We start from the raw sequence: 14,317 nt of genomic DNA, 5'->3' as shown, positions 1-14,317 counted from the left end.
TAAATTAAAACGATAATTTTAGATTAAAAAAAATTCAAAATGTATCAACCAAACGGCAGCAAGAACAGCATAGATAGACAACACGTCGAGCTGTGATCACAACCCCATAATGATCAAAGCAAATTTGTCTGTCTAATAGCACAGTAAAATGCCTATAACATGCTCGACCCAAACATGCACATGACAGTGCCCCCTCCCAGGTCAGAGGAAGGCATCCTTCTCCAGCAACTTTAGTACCTCATGCTGATTGTTGAGCTTGGCAACATCAATGGGAGTCTTGCCATCCATGTTTTGGAGAGTGCTGCAGCAAGAAAGAAAAAATTACATTACAGAATATCAATGCTAATAAGATGTCAGCATCAATGGTTCACCAACAATTTGTTTACTTACACAGCAGCGCCATTCTCCAGTAGAAGGGCCACACAGTCTTTCCTTCCATAGCCAGCAGCATAATGAAGTGCAGTATTCTTGTTCTTGTCCAAAGCATCCACTGTTGCTCCAGCTTCAAGAAGGATTTGGGCGCATTTCACCTAAAATAAAATAAAATTATATTAGCTTCACCCCCCAGACAGTAAACATGATATTAAACCCATCCCCTTGGCAGGAAATTTCCGAAACTAAAGAAACATAACCTAAACTACCCCAAGAACCCAATAACCTTATCTCCTACAAACTCATGTAAACTGCTAGATTATATCTAACAAAATAATATTTGATTTTCAGTAATACCAAACATGGTGATCTTTAATTCCTAAGAACTAATTATTATTAACCAAATAAAGTGACTTCAAATCATGAGTGATTAAATCACCATACTAATAAGATCACCTTGGTGATTGGATTATCATGGTGATCCTGAACATGATATCACACGCTACCTTAATGATTAAAACTATCTGATTTTCCACACTGTATTTGTCCTTGCTAGATGAAACTACTTCATTTGTCAGGTGATACAACAGTCGAAAGAGACAGAGACAGAGAGGATCGAAAAGAGATTCAATTATAAAATTATTATACCTCACCATATCCACATGCAAAATGCAATGCAGTCCTTCCCTCTGAATCTTCTTCATTCTTGTCAGCACCAGATGCTAGTGCAGTTTTTAGACCCTAAATCATGAATACAGTCAAGTTTTAGAGTATCTGTCAAAAGGGAAGAACATATGTACAAAACATTCACTTAGCCATACCTCAACATCACCACCACTAGCACATTGATGTACGATTGACTCATCCTCATTTCCTACTTCATCAACTTCATCAGCTGCAGAATTACCAGCAGAAGTGGCAGCATCTCCTGCAACAGCAAGACCCATTGCTTCACCCAATTTCTGCAGAACCTCTTTATCATTCCAGTACCTAGACCAGAAACCTTTTCTTTATTAATTTAGTGAAGAAACGGATGAATGCAAACATCCTACACACATTCTAACGAAGAAAATGTTATACCCACAAGCTTATGATATAATGATGCTCCTAATCTCCTAGTATTTCGATCACCCACCTCATCATTGCTGCAGGACCACCTGTCTCTATTTCTTCTAGAATATGTTTCAACGATGGATCCTCTTTGATACGTGACATCCTTTCCTCAATCTGGTCTTTGTGTTGAGGATTAGTTAAACTATCAAGCATGCCAGACATAGCCGGATCCTGAACAAAGAAAAAACTAAACTTCATCTACCAGAAATAAAATCGACTAAAAGACTAATGAATCCACTTAAACTAGCAACTAAGCCTACATATACCTGCATTAATGCATTACCAAGTTGCTCAGCCATGGCCATAAACTGGGGATTCTGCATAACCTGTTGCATAGTTGAATGGTACTGCTGTGCATCAAACTGCGGCATACTATCTTCACTTGCTGCCCCTTGAAATGTTTTAGTAAGCTGCTCTGCCATTTGGTTAAATGAAGGATCTTTTGCTATCTGCTCAGCTAGTTCCTTGATGCTTGGGTCCTAACAAATCAAGATGGTTAACATCCATAAGCCATAAAATTAAAATGTGTCGAGACATAAAGACAAAGCTGTTAGGGCCACCAAGTTGGAAAAAAATGAAATATGAGATTAACATCAAATGCAAATCAGTCACAAGAATAACAAATTTCAGAACCCACCCATAACCGAATTGACCAAAAACTCAAAGTTCCAGATCTGAAATGATCCGAACCCAAACCTGATCTAAACCAAACTCGTAATAAACTGATCTTAAATCTAAAAACTAAAATTAATGACTTTGTAATTAAAAAATTACAAAATTTATTCTAACCTGAACTCAAGGAAACCCAGCCTGAAAACAACCGGGACCCAAAACAATCAGAATCCGAAATGACTCTAACCCCAAATGACCCAATCAAACCACCCATTTGCCACCTCTACTTGACACCCCATTCTGGATATGTTGCATTGAGCCCCATAAAGCCAGATCCAACAAAATATAATATCCCTTGTATAAGTGTAAATACAGACTAATTTACAAGCTTTATCCAAGCTCCCAAAATTACCAGTGGACGCTGTTCTATTCTGTCAGTTCCCAGCAATTAAGTACACAGCTGAAACAGTCAATTAATGACATTAATCATAAACCTTAAGATGTTCTACTATTGCAGCATTAGCAAGGACACATGGCAAAAGATGAGCTATAATTATCAAAAGGTGATCAAAAGAACGACTTAGAGACTATTGGATTTTTTTCATTCAAAGAAACAGTTCACAATAATCCAAACAAGAATTAAAATAAAAAGAGAGAAGCTTACATTAAGAAGGCCACTCATGGCTGAGAAATCAAATGGATTGGGTGGGGCAAACACAGCAGCTCCAGGCATAGTGTCAGGAGAAGCTCCAGCCTGTGCTGGTTTTGACTCCCCAGTGGAAGTTTCTGGTTTTGAAGTTTTGTTCTCAGTGGCAGATGTTTCTGGTTTTGAACTTTTGCTCTCCTTTGTCAAAGTCGATTTCTCATCTAACAAAGAAAAGGGGAACATAAACAACAGCCAAACTTATGAATTCACTAACTTCACAACCAAGCCATACCGGGAGTCATCAACATTAATGAATCCCTAATACAATTACTAGACCTAAACTTAGTAATATGAAAAATGAATAATACAATTACTAGACCTAAACTTAGTAACACGAAAAATGAATAATACAATTACAAGGCAGTATTGATAGATGGCGAGGAAAGGAAGCTTTTTTTTTTTTTTTGGATTCGAAAATCAGATCAATTCAAGACCTAAGCTTAGTAGTAAACAAAAATAATTAGACTAACCAGCAACAAGAAATTCATTTAACCGCCGATCAAAAAATAAGGAGACGGAGCTCAGATAGATCTCAGAACAAATTCCAATCCAATTTAACAGAGAAAACAAAGAAAGAAAGAAAAGGAATCCGAGATTAAGAAAGAATGAAAAGGAATCTGAGATTAAGCTCACCAGCAGCAGTGGATTCCTTCTGCAAATTGGAAGCCATGGGGGAATATCTGAATTCAACGATTTGAAAAAATAAAAGTACTATAAATTAGTATTTAAAATAAAATTCGAAGAGAAAGTACAAGATGATTAAAATCAGATTGAAACCTTGATTTTGAGGGTGATTTGTTTTGTCTTGCTTTGTTCTAGAAAGTGAAGAACAAATGAAAAATGGAAAACCGAAAACCCTCTGACAATTAAGTAATACACACACAGTAGGGGAAGGGATATGAAGGATTGGACAGGCATTGAAATTGGAGATGAGTTGGTGGGCCATCTCAATCCTCATCTTATTGGCTATGCCCTTATGTTCTTCTTTGACCTTTGAGAATGGGCTGGATCTCTATTTACGACCAATTTTTAAATGGCCCAATCGACTGAAATCATTTCTTGTTTTAATTTTTCAGCTAAAGTGTATTTTTTTTAAAATTTTAAATATATTATAAAATTAAATGTATTTATTTTTAGGATTTTAAAATTTTGAAAATTTTTTACAATATCACAGAAAAAAACAAGATTTATTTTAAATAATTATAAATTTATTTACAAATGGATAGACAAAAGTTATACATGTGCGTTTTTACCATTTGAAAATTTTTTTAATTTAAACGATTTGATATAAAAACTTTAAAATTTCTTAGATTTACTGGAAATTTTTTAAATTTTAAAAATTTAAAAATTTTCCACTTAAAAGTGAAAAGGATTTAAAAAAATAATTAAATAATTTCTAATGATTTTGAAAAAAGGAAGTGCAAATAAAACCTCCGGATTTTGGATTGCTCTCACCTTTGCTTTTCCAATTTTACCCATTCCTATGTTTCGTTTTTACTGTATAGTATCAACCTGTACTTGAGGGAAAAAAACAGAAACACTAGGAACATTTTAGTCTTTTAGACCCGCCATTCACCGACTTTTCTTTTTGAACCCATATCCACCGTCCAAGCTACCGTGATCATTAGCGCCCTGATCAAAGGTATTTCCTTTACTCTTCGTCGCCCCTCTGTTTTCTCCATCTCCTTTTTATTCTTCTTTATGGTGATACAGTCTCTTTGAAATCTTGTTAATTCTATGTTTTATCCTTAAATTTTGGTAGTTTTACATAGGAAGCTTCATATGAATGAGTGGGATGCTTGAGCGATTCGATAATATAACATGAATTTAGGTTGTCCCACTGCTGATAGTATATTATAGTATAATCTTGATTGAATTTGGGTTTTATAGACAATTTTCCTAATTCCTGATTTAACATCTTCCGCTTCCTGTCTCTGATGTTGTCTCTTGACTTATTTGAATCTCCTGAATGACGAATCTTTAGGTTATGTTGTTACCTACTCTTGCCCTTTACTATGTTTTTTCTTGCTTCTCCGTTACCCTTTTGTATCTAATGAACTGGTTGCAATTTTTTGTTGGGGTTAAGTTAATTTCCATTCACTAGTTGAAGTCATTTCATAAATGGCTCTTGATAGGTTTCGGATTAGAATAAACGACGATATTGAGAAGAACATAATAAGTGAATTTTCGAAATATACTTAATTCCATGAAATTTGTCGGGAATTTAATTTTGTTTGTGCACTACTCATCTTTGAGGGGAGGTTGCCTTCACAATTTCTTACGATCATCAAACCAACGTTGCAAATATGGATTTGACACTGAAGCATCAAGTTTCAAAATTTTGAACTTTTACTATCTTTTGGTTACGAGTGAGAGGCAGAGAGAGGGGCTCGGAAAGAACCAGACCAATTTAATGTCATGTAGTTTTTTATAAGAATGGTTACCCTAGGTTTTCTTTTAGCAAAAAAAGAAAATAAATACTAATCAATTGTGGTTTATAATTTCAGTAGATTATTCTGCCCGTTTATGTTTTTACATGGAAATTTTTTTTAACATATATGTACATGTGGGCAGACATTTAATGAGTATTTATACATTTTTATGTATTATTATTATTATTATGTATATCTTGCTATATGTCTATGGAAAATATTTCTCAATTTACTGTCTGATTATGCTATCAGTTCCTTACATAAACTCGTTGCCTTACAGAAAACTCTACATTGCTTTATGTTACCTGGTGAAATTTGAAGTTGGCATCAAGCATAACTCACAGCAAAAACCCAACACATCACCATCTTTGTATTAGACTGTATTAACACCGAAATTCTAATAATGTGTGACTCTTTGTCTCACGCTTCATACTCAGCCACCTTCTCCTCCTTAGCATCCAAAACCTCAGTCTCCCCACCTCCTCTCTTCCCCCCTTCCTTCAAAGTCCCCACCTTCTCCCCTTTGACTGTCAAACCCCTAAGTTCTACCTTCACACCACATGCTGCACGTGTGACCACCATCACAACATATGCCGCCACCTCACCCTCCTCTGTTCCTTCTGACACCTCGACTACAACCTTCCATGGCCTTTGTTATGTGGTTGGGGATAATATTGACACAGACCAAATAATTCCTGCGGAATACCTTACATTAGTTCCCTCAAACCCAGCCGAGTATGAGAAATTGGGCTCATACGCTCTTATTGGTCTCCCTTCATCATATGCTACACGTTTTATTGAACCCAATGAGATTAAGACAAAATACTCCATCGTGATAGGTGGTGCTAACTTTGGTTGTGGGTCCTCGCGTGAGCATGCACCTGTTGCACTTGGGGCTGCTGGGGCAAAGGCAGTTGTCGCTGAATCTTATGCTAGAATCTTTTTCAGGAATTCTGTTGCAACTGGGGAAGTTTATCCGTTAGAATCAGAAGTGAGAATATGTGAGGAATGTAGGACTGGGGATATGGTGACAATTGAATTGGGGGAGAGTCGATTGATCAATCATAACACTGGCAAAGAGTATAAATTAAAGCCCATTGGGGATGCTGGGCCAGTCATTGAGGCTGGAGGGATCTTCGCATATGCAAGGAAAACAGGAATGATTCCACCTCAGTCAAAGTAAAATGCAGGTACATTCTTGTATATGCATTTTGCTCGTTGAGGTATTAGATGATGTGAATGCAAAATACAGGACAAGCTATTTAATTTGATTGTTCATGTCTCAGTCATGGAATTGGATGAGTGCTTATGTTTTATATTTAACCTTTGCTAGAAATGAAAACTTTATATATTCTATTATCATATTGATGATTAATTTATGTTCTAGTAAACATAAATTCCAGGAGCATGATGCGGAAAGTTACTACTTCTAATGCTTTATCATTTGATTTAACCTGAGTCTATATTTATCTCTAGCAAGTAGTTGTTATTGCATTAGACAATATCTTATGGTTAAAAAGATTATACTGTAAGTCTGAAAATGTTACTATCAAATTTCAACCCAATTTATACAATAAATTTTACTCATTTTTTGTCATGTGGCACATCTTATGAGCTGACTTTTTTTTTTCTTCTTCTTCTTCTTTTTCTTTTTTCTATTTTCCTTCTTTTCTTCTTTCTTATTTAATAATATAAATTTATTTTTTTAAGAAACTTTGAGTGGGTCTATTTGAATTTTTTTATTGAAAAACTTTTATTTTTTTCCTTCTTTTATTTTTTTGAATTAGATAATTTTATAAAAAAAAAAAAAAAAAACCAATGAAGGTGTTAATGTGATACCCGATTTTGTTTTATCCCTTATTGTCGACCTTTTCTTTTTTTATTTTCTTTTATGGTTTTGCTTTTTTAAGTTTTGTTTTTTTACAATTTAGTTTTATTAAAATCCATATATGAGATTTTATAAGAAAAGGAGGCCAATAGAGGAATCCAAATGACACTCTGATACGACTTTCTTTTCTCTTTATGCGATATTCTTTGTTTTTTAAATTAGATAAATTTTATAAAAAAAAAAAAGGTTAATATAGGTAAGGAAGAGAAAATAATTTATTTTTTATGGTTTCGATTCATTTTGATCTAAAAAGAATGACTTTTAAATTGAGATTAGAGCAAGGCAGGTGGTGTCATTTTTAAATCGTGATTGACTCTAATATAGGTTTAGGTTGCAGCGCTCTTTAGTTTTTTAATTTTTTTTTGTATTTTAAATTAGATAAATTTGTGAAAAAAAAAGTTCAGCGGAGGTGTTTACATGATATTTTCTTTTTTGCCTTTTTTTTTGTTTTTATTGTATTTTTTAATTAGATAAATTTTGGTGCAAAAGTAGTTGATAAATAGGAATGGCTAAACAATTTACTTATGACGGGTTTCGATCAGTTCAAATTTGATAAGGAGTGATTCTTTTAATAAGAATTGGGTTGGAGCGGGTTGGAATTTTCAAAAAAAGAAATGGAGTGGGTTTGAAAGCAGGATTAAGGTAATTTGCCTTGACTTCTCTCGAAATATATATAAAGATATATATTTTATTATGTATTAATTATATATTTAAATATATTTATATTATATTAATAAAATTATTAATAAAAATCTTATTAGATTGGTATCAACTCATTTCAGTCTAATAAGAACAATTATTAAAAAAATGGGTTGGTGCCGGAGTGAACATAAATTCAATCGACTTAATCCATTTGAATTTTGAAATTAAAAATCCATTTGAATTTTGAAATTAAAAGTGTCAATGTGGCATTTTCATTTGATTTGTTAGTTTTATTTTTGCCCCTTTTTTACTTTTTATTTTTAGTTCTAACTTTCTGTTAAATTTTTGTTATATTTTAAATTATCTATTTTAGTTTTTTTTTTTTTAATTATGTTTGATAACATATATGGTCAGATGTAGTGTCCATATGGTATCTCATATGGCTTTTTTCTTACTTCCCTTTGGTTTTTTAGTTTTTATCATTTTTTTAATTGGATAAATTTTATAAAAAAATTGCTTGTTGAAGATATAAATAACAAAACAATATGTATCTGATGGATTTTAATTCATAAAAATTGAATTCAGGTTGAAATCAAACAAATTTTCTTTTTTGAAATTTGAGTCGATTTAGAGGTAGATTTAAAATATTTTATCTCAATCATCTTCTAGATATCAAAATATGTTTTAATTATTTATTTAATTATATATTATATTAATCAAATTATTATTTAATACGTTAATTAAATAAATATATTATATTTATATATAATTAAAATATAATTTATATTAAAAATAATAATTTACATTTTTTGTACTTTAGGCTACTAAAATTTGATTTCTTGTTACTGAAACTAAGAACTAAGTACTCTATCAACAATTATGCAATTGTTGGCAAAAAATAATAGTTTTATAAACATTTTATTAAATTAAAATTATTTAATCTATTCGAATTAAGTTAGATGATATATTTATACATATGTGTCGGGTCAAACCGAATATAAAAAATAATAACTCAATGCATTCTTAGTTAAATTATTAAAAAAAAAAATTGAGTCAGAGTTTAGTCGAGCAAAAATCAACCCCTGTCTGGTTCGTCGTTATGACTAAATGAAAGTGTCCATGTAACGTTCCAATGTGGCTCCCTTTTCCTCTTTTCCTCTTTCTCTGCTTGGGCTTTTTTTATTTCTTTTTAACTTTCTTTTGTGTTTTAAAATTGTCTATTTTATTATTTTTTAATTATGTTTTGAAAGATAAATTCTAAACAATTGATTTAGATTTGATTTATTATATAAAATGTGAGAATGAAATGCAATTATTTTACACAAATTAATTAATCAATTTTTACTGACCATACTTTTATTAAAAAACTATAAGGCAAAATTTACACATTGATTTATTAAATTAATCATGAAAATTATTTATTATAAATTAAAAAAAAATAACCAGCGACAACGCATGGGTTTATTTGGAGTATTTTTATATTCTTACGACGATACCATGTTTTTAGTAAATTATTTTACATGCAATAGTCTATCAAGTGAAGACAAGAAACAGAGATGTAATATGATCAAGTAATCGACTAGTACTTCATTCTGGATGCTTATCATGACTACTTTACATATGCTACTGTTTTTATCCTCCAGATTAAGCAGTCGGCTACCCGTTGAGAAAATGCAAAATGCTCACACTTGCAACCAGTATTATTCCGCTTGGCACCTATGGCGATGGATACCTGGTTGTTTGCTTTCTGTAAATCCGTTGCATCAACTAAAAGAACTGTGAAGAATATGAATTTTACTTCTTCATATATTTGAATTAGTTTCAATACGTTGTCAAAAAAAAAAAAAAAAAGAAATATTGGCACTTTGCATTCTTCAGATGTATTAATTTGTTGACTCTTGATTTGTAGGGGATTTATAGGAGGAGCACTCAGATTCTGGCTTCTAAGACTTTGTGTCAAGTTTGTGGCTCCTAATTGTTTAGGCACTTGGGATCGATGCTCAACCTTTTTCTCTTGTATCTACCTACTTCTGTTGAAAAATTTTAGCAGTCTTTTCATGTTGTTATATTTGTATCCGTTCCAAGCTGAACATCTAGCCAGTTGTTCACCCTGGCTTATTTCCTTTTTTTATGATCAACCTAGTTTCTATCATTGTGTTAGAATACACAAGTGCCATTGACATTTAGTTGTTATAAATATGTTGAGATTGAATAATAAAGCATCATACCTGCTGTTGCCAAGAACCACTTGCAATTTGATCACGGAATTAAAATGAGATAGCCCAAGGACAATCACGGACAAGCCGCACAAGTGCCAGAGAACAAATTGATCAATCATCGCTACCCCCTGGACTATGATTTATTACTTCCAAGAAATCCGGAATCCAGCTCATTGACATATATTGTTTGCCCTCCCAAGTCCCAACCATGAATAAGATTAGATATAACTTATTTTATGTAAGTTATAACTGGGGTTGTCATCATCCCATATGCCTTTTGATTGAGTCTTCTATTACGGAAGAAATTGAACCTTCATAAATGATGATAGTGACCTTTTTATATTTATCTTCACTAGGATCAGACCCTGCCTATGGGTGACGTTTGAAACTTTCTTTCCTCATGAGTTACATCATAAAACAGGCCGAATACTGTCCTATATATAGAGAGGGAAGCTATATTTGAAGATACTACAGGATTAAAGTTGTTGGGGGTTATCTTTATTTATATGTTGGGTTGTCAAGTGCACCTTAGCATTGTGTTTTTTTGTTTTTTTCTCGACTCATCTTGCCTGCTAGCTGCTAGGTTTCTCCTTTCCAACAGCAAGATGATAGGAATAGCTCCAATGGCTCCTTCATCATCATCTGGTTGTTTTCTAGTTTTCTTTTGGATTTTCAGTTTAATGTTTATATCGTCAGTGTTGTTGGCCAACTCTGCCACCGTGAACGGGCCTCAAGTAGGGAATATTGAGCTTACAGATTCGGCTAGAATTAGAAGGAATCTCTTGGACAATGGCCTTGGTTTAACTCCCCAAATGGGGTATGATGCCTCTTATTCTTTTCCTAATCTTTGTCCATCTCACTTTTTTTATATGGATCTGGATCACTTCTATGCAATTGAAAAAGCATAGTTGACTGTTGCATATGAAAAACATGAAAAAACAAAATGGAAAAAAAAAGGTGCTGGCCTAAGATGGAGAAAATGTTCATGTAATGAACAAGCTAAATCTAGTTTTCCAGGTTTCATATTAATGTTACTTCTCCGCAAGCTTTTGTTCAAGCTATCTCTTTTCAATTCCAGTTTCTTGCAAATGCACCGTTATCTGTAAGCTCTCTGTAAACTTCTTGGTTTTTTTATCAGGTGGAATAGTTGGAACCATTTCCATTGCCACATTAATGAGACATTGATCAAGGAAACCGGTACGTAAATAGTTCTTGATTACCACAACATCACCTTGAGTTTCATACTACACTTCTAGAAAAGAAACAAAACATGTGCTCCGGTGATAATTATGACAAAGAATTTCATTACTGAACTACTTTGTGCTGCAGCTGATGCAATGGTCTTAAGTGGTCTAGCTGCTGTTGGATACACCTATATTAATTTGGGTGCTGTACTATGATTACTTAATTTGGTTATTGCTTTCTTATTCTGGAATTACATTTGATTTATTGCTTTATATTGTTTCTTATTGGATTTTATATTTGTCCAATTAATTAGATGATTGTTGGGGAGAACTTAATAGAGATTCTCGGGTAACATTTTCCCAACTCTGCTCTCTTTGGGTTTTAAGAGAATCAAAATCTGTGCAATGACTAAATATTAATGTTGATCATGGAGGTGAAATGTGTTGTGTTTTTGTCAGGGGAATTTGGTTCCTAAAGCTTCAACATTTCCTTCAGGCATTAAGGCTCTTGCAGATTATGTTCATAGCAAAGGGCTTAAGCTTGGAATTTACTCTGATGCAGGGTATTTATTCTTTTAGGTTCAAATACTAGGAATGAAATTGAAAGCTAAGAAAAAGTTTGCTTTCACACAAGATGATTTCTTCTGAAAGCTTCTTGTTTTCCTCAAGACTCAAGATTTTTTTTTTTAATGCACTATTTATCCTGTTAGGACACAAACTTGTAGCAAGACCATGCCTGGGTCCCTAGGACATGAAGAACAAGATGCAAAAAGCTTTGCCTTATGGGTATGCGTGATTCTATTTGTTTCTTTTTGGTTTCAATAGTTCCCTGTAAAATGTTTCCCTATGAACCCGGAGCAAGTCTAGGATTTGAATTCTAGCATCTAAAATCTCTTTCCTTATTCTCATGCAGGCTCTTTTGTGAAAAAAAAAAAAAAAAAGCTACCGTACATTACCTTTCTTCTTCTAAGATGGTTCTTATTTGGTCTAGGGAGTTGATTACTTGAAATATGACAACTGTGCAAATACTGGCATAAGCCCAAAGGAAAGGTAGTTTACTTGATCTGATGATAATGGGGTCGGAAACAGGGTTTTCCACTTGTGCTAATCAATGACGGTTTCTTTTGCTTGGGATATTGAAATTATTTGGTCGGTAGGTACCGGAAGATGAGCAAAGCATTACTTGACTCAGGGAGGCCCATATTTTTCTCTTTATGTGAATGGTAAGTGAATATCTTCTTTAGCTAGAGGGAAACCGGGAAATTAATGGTTCACCAAGTTTAAAACATACAGGGGACAAGAAGATCCTGCAACTTGGGCACCAGGTATAGGAAATAGCTGGAGAACAACCGGCGATATTAAAGATTCATGGGAGAGGTATGTATTACCCAGCCGATTGCAATATTTTACTACATGTTTTTAGGATTTTGCATCATCTGGACCATGCAGCCATTAGTAATTGAATTATTCTGGAATTTGCAACATAATTATGTTTTTGAGGGACTGATGGAATTCTTGTGTTTTAGCGTGACATCCATAGCAGATCGAAATGACAAGTGGGCTTCGTATGCTCAACCTGGAGCTTGGAATGGTATGAACTATGAATAGAAGTACTTTCATAAACGACGTACTACTACATATTAAATTATTAAGCATTTAATCTAAAACTAATTAACAATAAGAGGAGAAGCCATCTTAAATATAAGACCACAATAAATTAAATACTTAAAATTTGATATAATGCCACTTGAACAAGTTCTGTTCACATGTAAGTGTAATCGAACGTGACATCCTTAGAAAGGGTATAAGCACCAATGTCTAGATGTGAGAGAGTTATGTAGTGTTACAGCATTAGTTCAATCACCTAACTACATAGTCCGAACTAGTGCGAAATAAATTTATCTGACTTTGCCAAAAATTAAATGCTGTGAATCAGATCCCGACATGCTTGAAGTAGGAAACGGTGGCATGACAACGGAGGAATATCGCTGCCATTTCAGCATATGGGCATTGGCTAAAGTACACTATTCCAAATTTCTATATTCATGAACATATCAATGCCATCGACCTTCATATTTCGTTTCTGTGTATGCCATTTTGCAGGCTCCGCTGTTGATTGGTTGCGACATTAGGTCTATGGATAATGTGACATTTGAATTGCTAAGCAATAAGGAGGTTATTGCAGTCAATCAAGGTAAAATAAGCAAAAGTTTGTAACTCATGGGTAGTTTAGAAATATGAGTGGGTAAGTAACTTATTCTAATCTACTATGTTTAGCCACCTGAAAAAGGGAAAAAAAGTTATGGAAAAAACATGAATTTTTTACCTCTTTGAACTTAGCAGATAAACTTGGAGTCCAGGGTAAAAAAGTGAAGAAAGATGGAGATCTTGAGGTAATTTCATTTGCATTTATGAATTCATGTTTGCTTCAATATTTTCCATATTTGCAGAAGTTTGTCAGGAAATAGTGTTCTTTGGTTTCCCCCCACAATTCTCAGAAATGATTTTCTTACATTGAATTGATAATGTAGGTATGGGCTGGCCCTTTGACTAACAAAAAGGTAGCTATGGTCTTATGGAACAGGGGATCTTCCCTTGCAAACATCACCGCTTATTGGTCTGATATAGGCCTTAAGCCATCAACTATTGTTGATGCTCAAGACTTGTGGGCAGTGAGATTCCATTCACCCTAAACAACAGACTTTTAGTTTTTGTTGTTGTATAAGTTCTTGTTTTCGTTTATTTGTCCTAAACTTCTTGAAATGAACAGCATTCAACAGAGACATCGGTTCAAGACCAGATTTCTGCTGAAGTGGATTCTCATGCTTGTAAAATGTATACTCTGACACCACATACAACAGTTCAGCATTGAAAAAAGGGACATTTCGATGGAGAGTGGATTGATAGCAGCGGCAGGAATGTAGCGACTGTGCATGTGCTTATGTCTTCCGTGAATTTCCACAACAAAAAAGGAATGGAATGAATAATGATGCAATTTCATGAAAAACATAACAGATTTTATATGAATATGATAATCATTAAGCATGAATTTAGTTTAGACTTGCAAATCATGTATTTATATTTGTTTTATTTTATGTCAAACACATATAAAATACGAAAATTATTGTATCACTCATACGTCAAACACA

The 14,317-nt window shown here is 33.5% G+C and overlaps 2 protein-coding genes and 1 pseudogene across 8 annotated transcripts; 2 read left to right on the top strand and 1 right to left on the bottom strand.

Annotated features, from left to right (window-relative positions):
- Positions 1-3,686, bottom strand: LOC111282490 (ankyrin repeat domain-containing protein 2B-like). The gene is made up of 9 exons (XM_022870599.2): positions 3,581-3,686; positions 3,437-3,483; positions 2,762-2,964; positions 1,752-1,964; positions 1,508-1,656; positions 1,194-1,362; positions 1,021-1,113; positions 391-530; positions 1-301 (listed from the first exon to the last, which is right to left on the bottom strand). The coding sequence occupies exons 2-9, from the start codon at positions 3,471-3,473 to the stop codon at positions 202-204; spliced, it is 1,104 nt and encodes a 367-aa protein (XP_022726334.1). The 5' UTR covers positions 3,474-3,483; positions 3,581-3,686; the 3' UTR covers positions 1-201.
- A 629-nt stretch (positions 3,687-4,315) lies between these two features.
- LOC111282790 (3-isopropylmalate dehydratase small subunit 1 pseudogene) lies at positions 4,316-10,009 on the top strand (annotated as a pseudogene). Of its 5 annotated transcripts, none has more exons than XR_002689273.2 (4): positions 4,316-4,445; positions 5,516-6,425; positions 9,409-9,500; positions 9,675-10,009. The product of XR_002689273.2 is annotated as a 3-isopropylmalate dehydratase small subunit 1 pseudogene, transcript variant X3 (transcript). The 5 variants fall into 5 exon arrangements; XR_016342262.1 differs by having other exon boundaries at positions 9,409-9,514; XR_016342263.1 differs by lacking the exon at positions 9,409-9,500.
- A 442-nt stretch (positions 10,010-10,451) lies between these two features.
- Positions 10,452-14,226, top strand: LOC111281926 (alpha-galactosidase-like). Of its 2 annotated transcripts, XM_022869733.2 has the most exons (15): positions 10,452-10,801; positions 11,123-11,181; positions 11,314-11,370; positions 11,483-11,517; positions 11,628-11,731; positions 11,879-11,954; positions 12,160-12,218; positions 12,326-12,391; positions 12,462-12,545; positions 12,695-12,759; positions 13,105-13,187; positions 13,272-13,362; positions 13,512-13,561; positions 13,700-13,840; positions 13,939-14,226. In XM_022869733.2, the coding sequence occupies exons 1-15, from the start codon at positions 10,491-10,493 to the stop codon at positions 14,038-14,040; spliced, it is 1,383 nt and encodes a 460-aa protein (XP_022725468.2). In that variant the 5' UTR covers positions 10,452-10,490; the 3' UTR covers positions 14,041-14,226. The 2 variants fall into 2 exon arrangements, with proteins under 2 accessions (XP_022725468.2, XP_089617147.1); XM_089761021.1 differs by lacking the exon at positions 11,314-11,370.
- The last annotated feature ends 91 nt before the right edge of the window (positions 14,227-14,317 follow it).

The sequence above is a fragment of the Durio zibethinus genome, chromosome 5 (assembly GCF_047325235.1).
Source record: "Durio zibethinus cultivar Kanyao isolate XHJ-2024 chromosome 5, ASM4732523v1, whole genome shotgun sequence".
In the NCBI taxonomy this organism is placed as follows: domain Eukaryota; kingdom Viridiplantae; phylum Streptophyta; class Magnoliopsida; order Malvales; family Malvaceae; genus Durio; species Durio zibethinus.
This window is presented reverse-complemented; position numbering and strand designations above follow the sequence as displayed.

Bases quoted from the DNA above. Each gene is read 5' to 3' on its own strand.
- LOC111282490 (XM_022870599.2), bottom strand. From the start codon at position 3,473: ATGGCTTCCAATTTGCAGAAGGAATCCACTGCTGCTG. The intron at 1,114-1,193 runs GTATGGCTAAGT...TTCATGATTTAG, and splicing joins CTAGTGGTGGTGATGTTGAG to GGTCTAAAAACTGCACTAGC. The intron at 302-390 runs GTAAGTAAACAA...TTCTTGCTGCAG, and splicing joins CTGGAGAATGGCGCTGCTGT to CACTCTCCAAAACATGGATG.
- LOC111281926 (XM_022869733.2), top strand. From the start codon at position 10,491: ATGTTGGGTTGTCAAGTGCACCTTAGCATTGTGTTTTTTTGTTTTTTT. The intron at 10,802-11,122 runs GTATGATGCCTC...TTTTTTTATCAG, and splicing joins GGTTTAACTCCCCAAATGGG to GTGGAATAGTTGGAACCATT. The intron at 11,182-11,313 runs GTACGTAAATAG...TTTGTGCTGCAG, and splicing joins GACATTGATCAAGGAAACCG to CTGATGCAATGGTCTTAAGT.